At 40.9% G+C, this 16,401-nt stretch overlaps 1 protein-coding gene across 2 annotated transcripts in view; it reads left to right on the top strand.

Moving 5' to 3' along the window:
- EPB41L4A (erythrocyte membrane protein band 4.1 like 4A) overlaps positions 1–16,401 on the top strand; it is a 138,544-nt gene that overhangs the window by 97,336 nt on the left and 24,807 nt on the right. The window contains exons 13-16 of one of the 2 annotated variants that reach the window (XM_054054143.1): positions 5,454–5,535; positions 9,835–9,918; positions 11,964–12,077; positions 13,923–13,970. In XM_054054143.1, the coding sequence (XP_053910118.1) occupies positions 5,454–5,535; positions 9,835–9,918; positions 11,964–12,077; positions 13,923–13,970 (328 nt within the window). The remainder of the gene's footprint in view (positions 1–5,453; positions 5,536–9,834; positions 9,919–11,963; positions 12,078–13,922; positions 13,971–16,401) is intronic. The other variant, XM_054054145.1, reaches the window with a different exon arrangement.

Here is a 16,401-nt window from a genome sequence, read left to right as displayed (position 1 = left end):
ACAGTAGCTCTGCAATCAGTGCTTTCCTATTAGCACTTTTATTTTTGTGTGTGTGTATGTTTAGGTTATGTGCAAGGTGGACTTCAGGAGAGCAAAGGTGTTTTGGCTTTGTTCTGTAAGGTCTTCCATGGGAAGGCATAGCTGGTTACATTTTCTCAATCCCCACCTTTCTTTTCACCTGAGAGAGAGTTAGGGTTGCATTTTTTTCCTGGCTGCAGATCATAAGCTCAAACATGGAACAGGATCCCTCATTGTTCTGCTTTACCCTCTTAGGGCAAGACTGATAATGTTCAACTTTTGCATCAGTGCGAAGGGTGAAAGCATTCATTATTCGTTTGGCTGAGCACTGCGTGTGACAAGCTCGTTGGGAATGTCCTCTCTGGACAAACATCGGTATGACCAGACCCGTTGTCATGTGTCGGAGTTTATTCAGTCAGGGAAAACACTTTGCTTAGGGTTTGTTTTCATTTAGTAGCCGAGGACTTGATTTGTCCCTGCCTTGCACACTGCGTAGTTGTGAAGTGCTGCTGTTCTGATTCAAAAGCAAGATGCAGAATCAGGAGCAGGTATTAAAGTTACGGTACTGTCTGTATTATAATAGTCCCTAAATAATCACAGACAGTCACAATCCTTGCCTTGACTAACTTGCGTATTACCAACGAAGGCTGTAATTACTCTGCTTCACCACCCTCAGTCGTGGTAGCTACAACGGTTGGTCTAGTGCACTCAGAGTCACAATTTTTTTTTCCCATAAAGTTGAGTGACTGGCTTTGAAAGTTAAATTTCAGAAAATGAATGTTGAGGTAATTTTATCTGTTTACCTTTTTTTTTTTTGACCCTGAGCTTTACGCTTTAAAGTTTGTTTGCAATCCCAGGTTTTATAAAAGGATGGATAGAACCACTTCTGCATTTCATGTGTGTGATGTGAGGTGCACAAACGCTTGAAAGGCGGCAGGTTGGAAACCAGTTTGGGAAATAAACATTACCATTGAGTAAGCTACGCTAGTGTAGACATAGGGAAGTCCGTTCATTTTTATAGGCTCTTAGTAATGCACAGTGCCGAGCATGACCTCTTACTGCTTGTTTTCCTTCGGATCGCACTATCTTTTGCCCTTATTGACAGATTTAAATACAAACACTACTTACAGATAATGTCAGTGAAATAACTTTACTTGATAAGAAACAGACATGACGAGCTAATTAGCTTGCCAGTCTCCTGAGGTTTTCAACATCTGAGTTTTTAAGAATCTAATCGTCTGTTTAACTTGAATACACAAATCTGCGTCGAGATGGCTGTAAAAGTGAACCAAAGTTCACGCATTCACTTTATTAGAAAAGTTCAGAGCAGTGAATGCTAACAGTAACTTATCTGATAAAAGGTAAACAAACAGGGAATCCTGCTACAAGTGAGATGTTCAAGATTTTTGGCTTTCTAGGGAGGTATTTTTGAGAGGCGTGTTACCTAGGCATGCAAAAAACAATGGTGAAGATAACTTACTGCTAAGGGTTAGTGTTTGGACAGTTTTTCTGGAGTCGGTCTTTTGTATTAGAGATACTGTATCACACAGACGTGTGTGTTAGTAGAACAGTATTGTAGTTTGTAAAAGATAGATGAGGTGGAACAGTAAGGCAATTATTGCAGTTTCTGTAACTGTGGACAGAAAGCTCTTTATTAAGCTAGTTTTTGGTACTAGAATGTGCAGCAGGAGCTTTTTTTTTGTGAAAAAGCAACGCAGAGGTCCTCATTGTGGGCAGTGGTGGAGTCAAAACGGCTGATACAAAGTCTTATCTCAGTAGAAACTTGTTTTGTGTTTCTGATGAATTCTCTCTGTGCACGATAGTTGCTGGTCTGTTATCTTTGGTTTCCCTCAACTAAGTACTTGTTAAAGCAGTAGAGTGCTAACCAGCGAACTCCACAGTGAGAAGGAGCTGCTGCTTTTGTAGAGATTTACTAGTAGTAGTTCCTCCAAAGGCTCAGGTTCCCCAGGTGGGCTCTGCAGCACCAACCTTCGTGAGGAGCACTCAAGTAGCTGCAAAGGCGTCGCAGGCTTTCTCCACTCAGGTGGGGTGACTCTGTGTCACATAACCTTCCATCGCCTGACACCCAGAGACAACCTCTCTTTCAGAAGAAGTTGTAAGGCTGGTCTGTGTAGCAGAGTTGTAAGGCTATTGCCAAATGTAGCCAAGGAACGGTTCTGGAGGTGGGTGTTACTTCTATAGCACTCATCCCCTGGCTTTTTTTCTCACAGTTTTTCCATAGCTATGACAGGCTTTGCAGCATGAGTTCTGATTGCTCTGTCAGGTTATGAGCACTCTGAAGGGCTTAATTGGAAGGCGCTTAACTTGTGCAGTAATATGTGAAGTGCTGAAGTTATTTCCTTTGTTCAAAAAAGTCATATATTTGCTGATCTCAATACTTCTCTGGGCCACATTATTATAGTCGATTATTTTATCTTACTAATTTGATGGCCTGGGAAAGGCAAGTTAAATGTATCTGCATGTAGAAAAATGATGGTCAGAAAGACTGAGATATCCTTGTACTTCAACACTTTGATCTACTCCATTTTCATTTCACTACCACTACTTTCCCTAAAAGTGGGAAATTTCTGCTTCCTGTTTTTATGTGCTGTCACCTTATTTATTTGTTTGTTATTTTAACTGTAGGTGTCTTTCTCTTTTTAGGTAGGAGTTTTTGCAGCAGACTTCTATGGCCTTCATGGAGATTAGTGATTCTTTTTGATAATTTTCTCACCCACATTAACTCAAGATAAGTTTTTTTGTTAGTGATTCTCTCTTTTCACCAAGCAGGTCATTCTGGCAAGGTAGCCATTGCTTCATTCTTGAAAACGGAAAACAACTGTATGGACAGATAGAGCATCACAGAACCATAGAATCATTAAGGTTGCAAAAGACCTCTAAGATAATCCAGTCCAGCCATCAGCGCATCACCACCATACCTACTAAACCATGTCACAAAATGATATGCCTACACAATTTTTTACCACCTCCAGGAATGGAGACTCCCCCACTTCCCTGGGCAACTTGTTCCAATGCTTCACCACTCTTTCAGCAAAGAAATTTTTCCTAATATCTGATCTAAACCTCCCCTGGTGCAACTTAAGGCCATTTCCTCTCATCCTATCGCTTGTTTACTTGAGAGAGGAGACCAGCACCCACCTCACTACAACCTCCTTTCAGACAATTGTAGAGAGCGATAAGGTTTCCCTCTCTCCTTTTCTCTAGGCTGAAGTTCCCTCAGCCGCTTCCCATAAGACTTGTGCTCCTGACCCTTCAGAAGCTCTATTCCGCTTCTCAGGACATGATGTAGCACCTCAGTGTCTTTCTTGTATGGAGGGGCTCAAGACTGAGCCCAGGATTTGAGGTGTGGCCTCACCAGTATCAAGTAGAGGGGGACAATCTCTTCCCTCCTCCTGCTGGCCACATCGTTTCTTGTACAAGCCAGAATGCAGAGTTTCAGAGAGTTTGGAGAGTTGGTTGTCTTTTGCTATATGAAATAAAGGAATCATTCATAATGCCAAAACTTTACTCTCTATTCTATCTGTCAATATGTGCCCATTGTGCATTTCCTTCTTCAGACTATTCCTAATGCTCGTGCTTGCCTAAACAACAAAAAGTACCTTCAAGGAGCAATTATTGCACAAGACAGGAGCCACGCTGCTCCCCTCCCCCATCATGCATTAGTCTGAAATACTAAGTAGGGAAGGGTGTAAAGTATGTCATTAAAAGTGGTAAGGTGAGACATAGAAAGGGCTTTGCTGAATGGCTTAAGCAAAGGTGACAAATCCACTTGAGACCCGCTGCAGCACATGAGGTATCTTTAGAAAACTAACAGATTTAACCTGTAGGAGAGGCAGTGGATGGCCAGGCAGGATGCCTTAGGATATCTCAAGTATTTGTGCTGAAGTAGAGAAGAGCCAGAGACTTTGTATGTCAAAGGGTTGTTGGTATGTGAAGTTGAAGGAGATAGTGGAGAAATTCTTTCTCTGAGATTGTGGCGATAGATAAGAATGCAAAATCTTGCCACAGCCTAATTTAAGATATTTCATTATTTCATTTTAGTTTTAGCCAAACAAAAAGCCTTTTAAGTTCATATCAGTATATTAACAATAGTACTATGCTGTTGCTTGTGCCCAGAGGACATAGTTTTTCCTTGTTAGCAGTCTACACAGGCCTCAGTCAATCTGTTTCATTATCTTTAATAAACGTGCTCAGAATCCTGCTGAGAGCTGATGTACATCATCAGTGATGTTACTTTGGTTTTTTACTTAACATTTATTTCTGGAAAAGGTAGCATTTTGTAAGAAATGACTGAAATTGCCATTTAGATGGAAAGAGAATGTGTGAAATGAAGGAAAAAATACAGATGAATATTAAAAGAACCGCATGGACACTGTGGCAGCAGTAGGAACAAACTTGTCCTGATGATTAATGTATTGCGAGATACCAAGCTGAACAGAACAGTTCTTGTTTTGTTCCCGATATTGAGCTGTGTACATCTGTAGAGCATAATCTTATCACACCACTTTGACATTAACCCAGTATGAAATACCCAGATTCCCTTGGCCCTCAGTGCTCCTAAATCACAAATACACAAATCTGTTTCTTTGGAGTCTGTTACATTTGGGCTGAAAAAGAGAGAAAAGTGCGTGTTCCTTCTGCTTCTTCAGGTTCCCCTTTTGTGGCTCAGATAGGGACTTAAGTGCCAACAGTATGAAAAGTGCAGGGTCAAAATGGAAAGAGTATTGGGCAAAAAAATTGGAAACGAGGCAAATAACTTTCAAATAATGGCCAAAAGATTCTGATTTGTTGAAACTGATCCTTACTTATCTCTGTCAGAATATTACTCTTTATTGTCACTCTCTTTTTAGATACTAGTTTTCTGAACCGTTGATTTATAGTTATTTTTTTCGTGGTCTTAACGTGGGATGTATTAGTGTTGTGTTGCACTGTGTTGGTTCCATCAAGTTGAATTGATTTCTTAGAACAAACATATTAATCTTGCTTTACCATTCTAATATAACGATTGTTTTAGAAGCCATAATTATTAAATAGGAGATTCACAAGGTTTTTTTCATAGCGTGTATTTTCCTCATACCTTTCTTCTCATTGTTGACTGAGTGGAGAATTCCCTTTTGGTGGCAGTGGCATAGCATCCCTTTATAAACAACAGCTTCAAACTCCTCTGTCTTATGTGGAAGAGTAATGACTGTTAACTCTATGATAAAATTTCTTGTGATGTCATATAAATAGAAATAAGGATAAGACACAAAAATGTGACCTTTATTCACCCTTAGCAAGTAGGGCGTGCCCATGTCTTGTGTGTCATTTTATCTCTCATGCTGCACTGTGTTCAGCAGGTGATTATGCTGATGAGCTGTGCAAGCGTATACGCTGCAGGATTGTTCTGTTTGTGTTTGGTTGGTTTTTTTTAGGATCTAAGAACATGAGCCAGATTACAACAAACGGCGAAAATGAAGGAACGACCAAAATTATTGCACCTTCCCCTGTGAAAAGGTACGTAGACCAGCAGTTCCCTCCTGGCTTATGGGAGACTGTGTATTGCGTTTGATAGGGCAACGCACTGACTCATCGTTAGTAACAGTTTATCCTGCCCTTAGGTTTAGGACTGTCTGATCTTGTGCTGACAAAGGTGAGAGAGCATTATACAGTAATTAATTATAACAAACTCTGATTTTCTGATTAAGCTGGAACAAAAGGTCCAGGTGACATTGAGTTTGGAAATCCATGATCAGGGAGAGTTAATGAGAAGGGAGACAGTCTCAGTTTAAAATGTGAAAAAAAAACAGATAAAGACCCACGTGGCACTTGTGAGGATAGTCCTGTGAAGTCTCCTGTGTCTCTCTGTGGGATGTTGGGCCATCTGGCAGAGCCCTGAGGGTCTTCTGCCTCTGCACAGGGCAGACTCTGCTTGGGATGTGTGGGCAGTGAAGAGCTGGGCATGGCCTCTTTCCCAGCAATGCTGTTCATCTTGCAGTCTATTGCACCAGTAAATCCAGAACAAAACTCATGAGTGTTTGTCCCGATGCTTAGGAATGGTGAATTGTCAGGGTTCCTCTGGACTTGCGTGGTCTGCTGTGTTTAAGTACCAGTGCTGAGGTGCGCCTCTCTTGTTAGGCACGTTTGGAAGAAGGAGGTCGACATTCAGAAAGGGATTTATATCTGCAGTCTTAATTTTAGGTGGAATTTGGGTACCTTAATCAAAAAAGAATGTTCTGACAAAACAATGAGTCAAAAACTTGGCACCCAGCTTTTTTGCTCCGTTGCCTGAATGTCTGTCTCTGCATGCCCAGTAACCCTGACAGGTTATTTTGAGCTGAGCGACTCTGGCCTTATCTCTCCGTTGAAGCTGTGGGCTTCGTGTAGTTATCTGGACTGACCTTTGGGGAAAGGTCTAAACAATTTACTGCAAATAGTTGGTGGATAGTCTTTCCTGTTGCCTACTATTTATCCAGTTGCCCCCAGGAAGAGGAGCTGAGTTTAATTGCTTCCTCAGTTTGAGGGAAGTTGCATCCAATATTCTATCCCTTCAAAAATAGTACAGATCATGGATTAGAAGAAAGGTTATGATTTTGACATTCAGTCATGGAAAAACAAGGTCATTGAGTGGAGAACAACACAAAGGTAGGTAAGTGCCTGCAAGGAGGGTGCAAAGAGGACAGAGCCTGTCCCTTTTTAGTGGTGCCAAGTTCCAGGGGCAGAGGCGAAGGGCAGAGACTGAAACACAAAACGTTCCCTCTAAACATCTGGAAACTCTTTGTCACGGTGAGCGTGACTGAGCTCTGTCACAGGTTGCCCAGGAAGGTGGTAGAGTCTCCATCCTTTGAGAGGGTTCAGCCGCTGCCTCTGAATGGTCCTGAGCAACTGGCTCTGGGTGGCCATGCTGGAGCAGAGGGTTGGACCGGATAACTTCCAGAGGTCCCTGCCAGCCTCAGCCATTCTCTTGTTCCGTGATTCATTAGGAGAGAGGAAAGTTCAAAGTAAAAGTTACTCCCATTCCAGGCTGCAGAGAGGATCATATTGGGAAGGGATAGGAGCCCTTCACCACAGCTTGTGCTCCAAAGGCTAAGTATAAATTTATAGCAGTGACCTGTTAAAAAAAATGGATAGGCCGGTTGTGGAGCAAGGGCCGGAATAAGAGGCTCTCAACACGGCAGCTTCAAGGTTCCTGAGTTTAGCTTCTTACCTCGACAGCTTAAAAGCAATTCAGAGTCAGATTCCGACTGAGTTACAGTTTTAAGTAGTCACTTCCAGCAAAAAAAGTGTTCGGAATTGTTTTACTTCCATGCTTTCTATTGAAAAAATCAGTTTGTTTTTCTCTTTGTGTGTCTATCTGCACACGTAAAATACCTTTCAGGTCTGCCAGTCCTCATACACATGACAGGCAGCACAACATACTTTGTGAGGAGCTTACAGCTCGGTAGTTTATCTTGTGTAATTCTTGCATTAAATTTCAGTACTGCTTACAGAATATCCTTCAGGAGCTCTTCCAAACTGAATTGTCATAGTTTAACCTGTCATTCACTGTTGAGATACATAGTTGGTAATTTCTGAATAAGTGAATATATCCAAGGTAAACAATAAAAGCTTCCAACAACAGTAATAACAGGTGAAATTTAGATCCTAACCTTTTCACATACTTGGGATGAACTCGGTCCCTTTTACAGCTGCAGATAGTAGTATCTGAGATAGTAGTATCTGAGATAGTAGTATCTGAGATAGTAGTATCTGGAGATAGTAGTATCTGAAGAGCTGCCATGCTCTAGCTCTCTAGCTGGAAGTGTTCATCTGCTGTGAATGAATAATAACTTAAGAATCTAAGGCACTGAAATCACCTTCCAGGGTCATCTCTCTCTCTTTCTCTCTCTTTTTTTTTTTAAATCTGAGAACACCATTCAAATTTCTTTAAGCCCAACTTCAGTCTGGGTATTTCTCAGTAGTTTATGCTGTGCGAAACCAACTGCTTTTTGCAATATACGACTGAAATGTATTTACTTGAGTTACTTGTGTAGTCTGCACTAAGCACATATTTTTAAGACTGCGAATAGATTGTATGCACATATGAGTCAATAATTAATGGGTACAGTATTAAGAAAACTATTTAACCGATAAAGCTTAATTTAATTTCTTTTCCTGATGACTTACTGTAGCTTTGCATTTTGTTCACTGTGTGAGAATTAAATTATTAACTCAGTGACCTGTACTAACTAAACACTGAGGTTAGAAGTGGATTAGTGAGTTAAGTAGCCACAAGTCCTTCATAAAGCTGAGTCTGTCAACTCCTACTCCGTGCAAAGACCTCTGGCTTATGTCCTCCTTTCTGTAAGCATCTGTAAAGATTTTTTTTTCCCGCTGAAGTTGCACTTTGGAAAGATATGTTGTATTAATGCTTGCAGTGGGTTGCTGTCAGTAATAATTCTTGAAGGGCTTAGTGGAAATCAATGTCTCCGTCTAGCTCTGTATCAGGTGAACTGCTTGTTCGTGTAGAAAGCAAGCTCTGGCGATGATAATGCAGCAAAAGCATGACTAGTCTTCGGCAAGAAGGTGGGTGTAAAGGCATACTTTAGCTGGAAGCCACCTTTCAGCACTTGGAGTGGCAGTGAGAAGGCTATCTAGGAGCATTAGAAGGTTGGAAGTTGTAAAACCTGACACTGTGAGAATGGTAAGAATAAAGGCAGAACTGGAACATTCTGCTGTTTTGCCTCATCTGCTATGAGACGGGTTGCAAACATTGATATATCTCTTGAGCCGGGTGACTGTCTGACTGTTCTGGTACTCTAACTTGCAACAGTCAGTGAAGACAACTCTTTAATGTTGTCAAATCTATGCTCAGTGTCTGATAAAAAGAAAACATGAGGAGTTACTGGGGGAGGAAAGAAAGGATATGCTACTCTACAAGCCTATGACCTGGGTTGTTTTTTAAGATCTATCCCTCCTGCCTTTTCTGTTTCCATCTTAAAGAGGGTACTTTACACTTGGAAAAATGGCAGAGAAATATGAGGATAATTAGAGATATGTAGTGACTCATATACTGGGAGAGATTAAATAGCCCTTGATTCTTCCACTTGGAAAAGAGATGTGACTGTAAAAACGTGTTAAAAAAATACAGAGTAGAGTTTGTGATTAGGGAACCATCATTCACAGAGCTTTTTTTCCAGTAAGTACAGAACTAGTGAGGAACACAGGAAGGAAATTTTGAAACAGTTGGAAGTTTTGAAACAAAACGAGGTAATTGTTTGTGCCGTTGTTAAATACTGGATCATACAGCTACCAGGCACTATTTAGCAAAAAATTCAAAAATATTGAAGAGGTGTTTAAATAAATCCGTGAAAGAAAGTTCCATTGAGGGCAATGTAGAATAAAAACCAGAAAAACTCTCTGGTTCAATGATCTGTTAAACACATATTGTGGTAGATTGAAAGAGCATATTGTATATTTGCCCTCTTGTTACACGTTTGGCCTAATCATTTGTTCTCATTTATTGTGGGACAAGGCTGATTTCTTTTTTTTTCTGAGTGCAGCCATAATTATGAGTTTGTAGAACTGATTTCAGGGTTGGGGTTTTTTTTCTTTCCCTCCAATCTCTCTTTCTAGGAGGGATTCTTCAACATAGCAGCTGTTTTCCCTCTTTCACGTATCAGGCAAATAGCTGTATGCCAGGATGGGTTTCTGTAATGACTGTATCCCTCTAAGATTTATTTTTAAGAAGTCAGAAGGAGAGAATGTGTGATCTATACACTGTGGGTTTAAAATATATACATACATACATATATATATATCTGTACTTTTATTTAGCTTTAAAAAGGTGAAAAATGAAAACAGTCCAGAAACCCAAAGAAGTAAAACAAGCGCACCATGGGAAGAAAATGGCCCACAGAGGTAAGGCGAGGCATGATGTCTTAGGTATTGTGCAATGCTAAATATCATGCCATAACAATAGGTTGAAGGACATTGATATAATTTATGAATATATTAATGGGGTCACAATTAATCTGTATTGCATATAAGAAGATAGGTCCTGTGATGGATGAACAATCAGTTGAAAATTAGGAAAGCAGGTGTTGGAAGAAGTAGTCATTGGGTGAGGGTTACCAGTGGCTTTGCACAGAGATCTGCTCATTTATCTCTACTACTAAGAATATTTGCCAAAGACCTGGTAAAAGGGTGATAAGGTTTGTCCGTGGGGCAGAATTGTTTGGGGTAGTGAAAGTTATCTGTGAAGAATGGCAGAAAGACCCCTAAAGTATGAGCGACAAGTCACCAGGTGGTGGCTGATGTTGAGTCAGCGAGTGTACAGAGAGGCACACGGGAACAAAAAAATGACCCATAGATTTCTGAGCAAAACAAGATGCCGTGGAGTTGTGATGAATAATAGGAGACCTGTGGTCCTCCTTTACAAGAGATGCTGGAGGTTAGTGGATTCCTGGAGAACTTGGGTGAAATTCCCAAGGGATTCTGGAGACAGAGATATAGCACCTGGCTCAGTTATTCCTCTGGACCGGGAATAGAGACTGAGAAAGCAGTCCCCTGAGGAGCTGTCGTACATATTCAACTTCTTGCTTCCTGTAGGTGGTTGCTTACATCCACTGTTGGAAACAGGCCGCTGAACCGGATGGTTCATTAAGTGTATTCCAGCACAGTCCTCCTTTCACGTGATTATTCAGATCTACACGTGTCTTTTGAAGCATCGGGTTGATTTACCCTGTGTGCTCCTTCTGTAAACATCAAGAGGTTTTAGAGTAAGGACAAGGCAGTGTGTAAATATTCTCTTGCTAGAATAGATGTTAATTTGCGATTTTTAAAGAAAAAGTGGTGTCAGCTTGTCGCATTCTGGCTCCAGTGTTAAAATTGCTCTCAAGAGAGCAGGAAGTTTGATCCTCCAGGAGTCCAAGAATGGTAGGACTGAGTTTTTACAAGCCTGTCTATTCTGAAGGACTTCACAGTTTTAGACAAGGAAACAGAATGTATGCTGCACAGAGGCTTTCACAGCTTGTGATAATAATTCTCATTGAGACGAAGTGCAGCAGCTTGTCAGCTGTGCAGAGCAGTCCTGTCATCAGCCGTCTGCAGGAGCAGGTGTATCAAATTTGAAGGCCAGAGAGTTTTAGGAAAGCAGAGAGAAATACCTTAACTAGAAAATACCTTAACTGCAATTTCTTCAAAATATCACATTTAGCACATAGTTGTGAAAAGGGCTAAAAGTGATGTTAGATAATGATGTATGGTTGAGTTTGGCATCCTACCTCCAAAAGGTTGTGGAACACCAGTAGACCACTTTAAAGTGGTATGCGCTCCATCATAACCTGTGTTACACTGTGGGAAGAGGTCCTTACACTTCTTAGGAAGGTATCACGGGATAATCCATACAGACATTTGATAATCTATGTCTAATTCAGTAAAAACCCAACCCACTGGGTCTCATCTAGGCTTAAATACATCACCTGAAGCCGGAACAGCAGAGAGCTGAGGCTGAAATTGCTTCACAGCCCCAAGCATTAGCTCTGTGATGAAGATATGTTGTGACAGGAACACTGTTTTCTTACTGATATCCATGGAAAACATAAAGAACAGAGGTGCATTTGAATGCGTAGCTCTGGATTGCATAACTAATACTAAAGCACAGAAATTTTATTATGCTAACAGAATATGTACGTACTTGGTTTCACATTTTGTAGGCTTAGAGCTGTTGTTTTGGCAATGCTGAGAGTTCTCTGTCCTACATTTTCGCAAGTTCAGTGTGAAACATTTATTGCTGGAAAGCAGTACTGTCAGTGTTTATATGGCACACACACATTCACGTATAGCTCACTTATATATGCGTGTGTGTGTATTGTGAATGTTTTTGTAAGCTGAATCTTAGTTCCCTGGCTTAACACTCATAGGAATTTTAAAGCTGACTGTTTGTTCTTCCTTTTTGACCCTAGTGGGCTGTATAATTCTCCCAGTGACCGCAATAAATCACCAAAGTTTCCCTACTCTCGACGACGGAACCCATCGGGTGGCAGTGAGAATGAGTCTGGACAGCCAGTCCGGAGAAGGTAAGAGCTGCAGAGTTAATTGCTATTGGCTTCTCACAGTAGAAATCTGGAGGTCCTACACGTTCTGTGTTCAGTAAAGGCTCTTGGAGACACAGCTGGGTCCATAGAAAAGGGGTGCTCCAGGGGCCAGTTCTTACTCAAAGAAAAAGACCTTAGCAAGAATACCAGATCTGCTTTTGGATAAGAAGCTTTGGTCAAGCATTTTACTTGTGTTCTGTTCTGGGTACTGGGAAAATTATGTTGGGACTATGAGAAATTACACTACTGGTATGTGCAAGATCCTTTCAGTTCCTGCAGCTATTTTTCCCTTGTGAAGTAAAGGATTGACGGATGTTGCCTGCTTGACAACGAACTTCTAATATCGAGCAGTATTTTGTTTTAAATACATTGCTTAGTACCATGTGTGAATTACTCTACATCAGAGAGAATGCCATCAAAAGTACAACTGGACTCGATGACCCAGTGGGTCCCTTCCAACATAGTCATTCTATGATTCTATGAATGATGAGATACTTAATGTATTTTTACCAGCTATGTGCTGAATTGAGTAACTTAGATAAGTAAAATTAAACAGATGGAGATTCTGTGCTATGTGTCCTAGAGTATGCTTAAAATGCAAATTCCAGGGACAGTTCTGAAGTGACGCAGGCTTGAGAAACTCCATGTTACCTGGGATGATTTGTCCTGCAGAAAACCTGTTTTCATTGCTAAGGTACCCTGCTACTGTGATCTGCTGTGAAGTACAGACAGGGCCGCATTCCTTGCAGTCTTTTAGGACCACTTTGTGTGCCAGCACTTCAGAGTTGCCTCTCTTCTGACATCTCTCAAGGGGTTACCTCTTTGGCTTTCAAAGCCAAGGCTGGCAAAGGAATATTAAGGTGCAGCTTTATTTATGAGAAAACGTAGTTATATGTGGAACTTTTGTACTTGTCAGGTTTCTGAGCTGTTCCAGATCTTTTAAATGCCATTAATTGCCTAGAACAGGAGTGAAGAAACTCATCCATGGAGTGTGCTTAGTGACCTTGTGCCTGAATTTAAGTATATCAGCTCTCTCACTCAGTAAAGTTATGTTGATTTACCCTGCTGGATAGAGCCCTTGTAAGTATCAACTCCAGTGTATTTCCTGGATGGGTTTTTCATTCATTGCTGGCTTAGTTGTCAGAAGGAGTTGTTGGGCTCTGTAAAGACAAAGGAATAAAGACCAGCAGTGCAAAACTGTCTCGTACCACGAAAAGAACAGTGTTTGTGCATTATGCTGTAGGAAATTTTTTGAGACGCAAAGTTTTTATCACCCGGGGTTTGCATTTGGCTGACCTCCTCAGCAGGCAAATGTTCATGCCAAGAGCAGATTTTCTCTTGGGCCACCACACCAACAAAATGTTTTTAGAAAGTCTTATCTCATATGTGAGACCATGAAGACTGACAATAACAGGTAGATGCTAACCTAATTATGTCTTCCTGAATCTTGGTTTTCTTCCTGTACTTTCCTTTTTCAACTGTTTGATAACAATAGCTGCATTGTTTATGCAATCTTTACTGAAATTAAGAGGAAGACATCATGCTTTGCTATGCTAGAAAACAGTGGGAAACTATAAAGGCCAGCATTCCATGCTTAACCTTACATGCCATGGTTTACAATGAGAGCCTGAATGTGAATGTGCCTTCACAAATTATTGTAGAAGTGTCCTGAAAAGTTTTATAAAAGCACATACTCTTTATTCTCTGCCTTAAATAATACTGAAAAAACACAACTTTGTAAAGTTTTGTACAGGTAAGTTGGGAGTTCTTTGTGTATTTGTGTGGAGTGACCCCTGTTGTTTCATAAAACCTTCCTTAATGTCACAGGAAAAATCAAAACAGTGGTGAAGATTCAGATTTGAAGCAAAGGAGAAGGTAAATACATTATCCATAGCACGAAACGATAGCGAAGGTACTGATAATCTTTTAATTTCTTGCATCCCCTCCCTTCCTTCCTTCTCCCCCATCTTCTTAAATGTTTAAAAGCCTAATTGTTTTCCACCCATTTAATTTTTTCCACCCATTTAATTTTTTCTTTCCTATTTTGCTTTTGCTAAAACGCTCTGTAGCATAACCTCATCACAGCGCAGACTCTTAGCAGCTACTACACTGCACTTCGCTACTACACCACAGTAGGAGTACTTTATAGGAGTTTACTAAGGACTTGTCTGCAACTTGAAAGCCAATTCCAGAAGTGTTAGCTTTGGGATTTTCCATCTGCAGATTTTATTTTGAGTTCTCCAGCCTTCCAGTCCCCTTTTACTCAATATGTTTTGAAAGCGAATGTCCTGCCCTTTGAGATGAACGGTGCTGCAAAAGGTAGGTGCAGAGGCATATGTACATTCTTGAAGTCTTCACGCTGTCTTTCCCATTTTTTACTGAATTTTTTTCTTAAGCTTCTTTTTTTTTTTTCCTTCCCTGTGCAGTCTTTACTCGTTGACACTTTTCCAAATAAAATGCTGATGTGAATTTGGTTGTGCCCTTCAACCACTTCAGCCTCTGACAGATTTCTGCATCTGGAGTTCCGTGGTGCCGCATCTGCCTGGCACGGCGCTGTGCTGTGCGTCTCCTCGCTCCTGTGCTCCTGCCCTGGCTGCTGGAGAGAGGAGACGGCGCGATGCGTTTCCGTGTCAGAGTCTCTGGAGGCTGGTGAAGGGCAGGCGGCACTCCCAGATTCTGAGTCACTGCTCAAGCACAGTAAAGGAGCTCTGGCAGATATACAAACTTCTCAGGGACAATTACAGGAAGTTAAGAAAAGTGCTCATGTAATTTGCACCTCTTTTAAGAGAACAGATTATTTTTTGAAGGGTGTTTCCATTACAAGCTGCCAGTGATAGTTCTGTGGTAGATGTCCAGCACATAAAATGGAAGGGATTTAGTTGGACACCTCAGGTGGAAAACCCTTATGCTCGGAAAGGGCTTCTTCCCAATGGCTGTATTACATTACGAACGTACAAATTTTTTGTTGTATATTGGAACAGATCTTCTCACTTTCTCACAATCTGGCTACTCCTCTTTCATTTTAATCAGAAAAGGACTGCAGCAGAATTCTCTGTCAACTGTTCCTCTGAAAAACCAAATCCTGAAACTCACTCCACCCCTCAGCCCTCTCCTGGACTCCATTTGTTCTGTCTCTCTTGCCAAACTGTCTATAAAGCCTTCTGTCACGCTGCTTCTGTCAGACCATATAAATATAGAAAATATCAAGTATATAACCCAACCAAGAAAATATGAGGGAAAAAAAGATGGAATGTGCTTTGTAATTGTCACAGTTCTTTATGATCGCGTGTGTTCTTGCACCTGACTCAGGAAACCACCTTTGTTTGAAATTTTGGTATTTTATTCCGTTTAGTAAAAGCTGATGTTTAATATTCAGTGAAAGATAATATCTGACAGCCAACATGAGAAGCTGCCACTCAACTGACAGCTCAGCGGCCCTTCTGTCTCCCGCAAGTGCTTTTCTGACAGGAAACACACAGTAATTTGATGTGTAGTATCTAAAAGATGGATCAGATTTCCATTCCTGAACAGCTACCTTGAATTTGAGCAAATGGGATGTTTTCCCTTGCACTTCCTCCATGGTGCGATTTTTGCTGCCTTCGTACCTTATGTTATAAATTCCTTAAATCAGAATAAGAAAATACTCGAAGTGCTGAGAAATGTAAAAGAACAGAGATGCTCTGATGAGCTGGAGGTCTGAAAGAACGTTGTTGCTTGGATGACCTAGTAATGTTGATATTCAAGATTAGTAGAATGATTACTAAACACCTCATAAGATATTGGGGGGGAAAAAAGGTGTACTTTGAGCATGTAAGGTCTGCTGCAGTTGTGGGGCACTTACTGCTCTGAACCCTCCAAAGTGGTGCTTGAGGCAATGCCTTCTGGATACCATCTTTTATTCTTTCATTGGGTCTACATTTTTCTGTAGTAACATACTTCTTTCTTATCTCCATCTTCGTCTTCACCCAGAAATGTGTATTTTTACCTGGGAAACTGAGCCTCTTGTGGCATAGTATGGTTTTAAATTGTGAGGTGTGAAATCTGGTAAAGTGGAGAGGTTTTTTGCTGCTCTGCGGAAACGTCAGTTTTCCAAGTCTCTTCTCTGCAGACAAGCTGCACCGAGCTGATTTTCTTAGGCTTTGGTTGGCCTATTATTCTAGAACATTTCTGTTTGAATGGGAGATATTTGAGCTAATGATCTCATAGTTTTTGACAGGGGGGTGACCAGAAGCCATAGATTCCGAAGCATTTAAGGGCACAATAATTTGATAAAAAAAAAGCTGTAATTCCCTGGCATTATGGGCGC

The sequence above is a fragment of the Cuculus canorus genome, chromosome Z (assembly GCF_017976375.1).
Source record: "Cuculus canorus isolate bCucCan1 chromosome Z, bCucCan1.pri, whole genome shotgun sequence".
Lineage (NCBI taxonomy): Eukaryota > Metazoa > Chordata > Aves > Cuculiformes > Cuculidae > Cuculus > Cuculus canorus.
The sequence above is the reverse complement of the archived record's forward strand: the minus strand, read 5'-3'. Positions and strand labels throughout refer to the sequence as shown.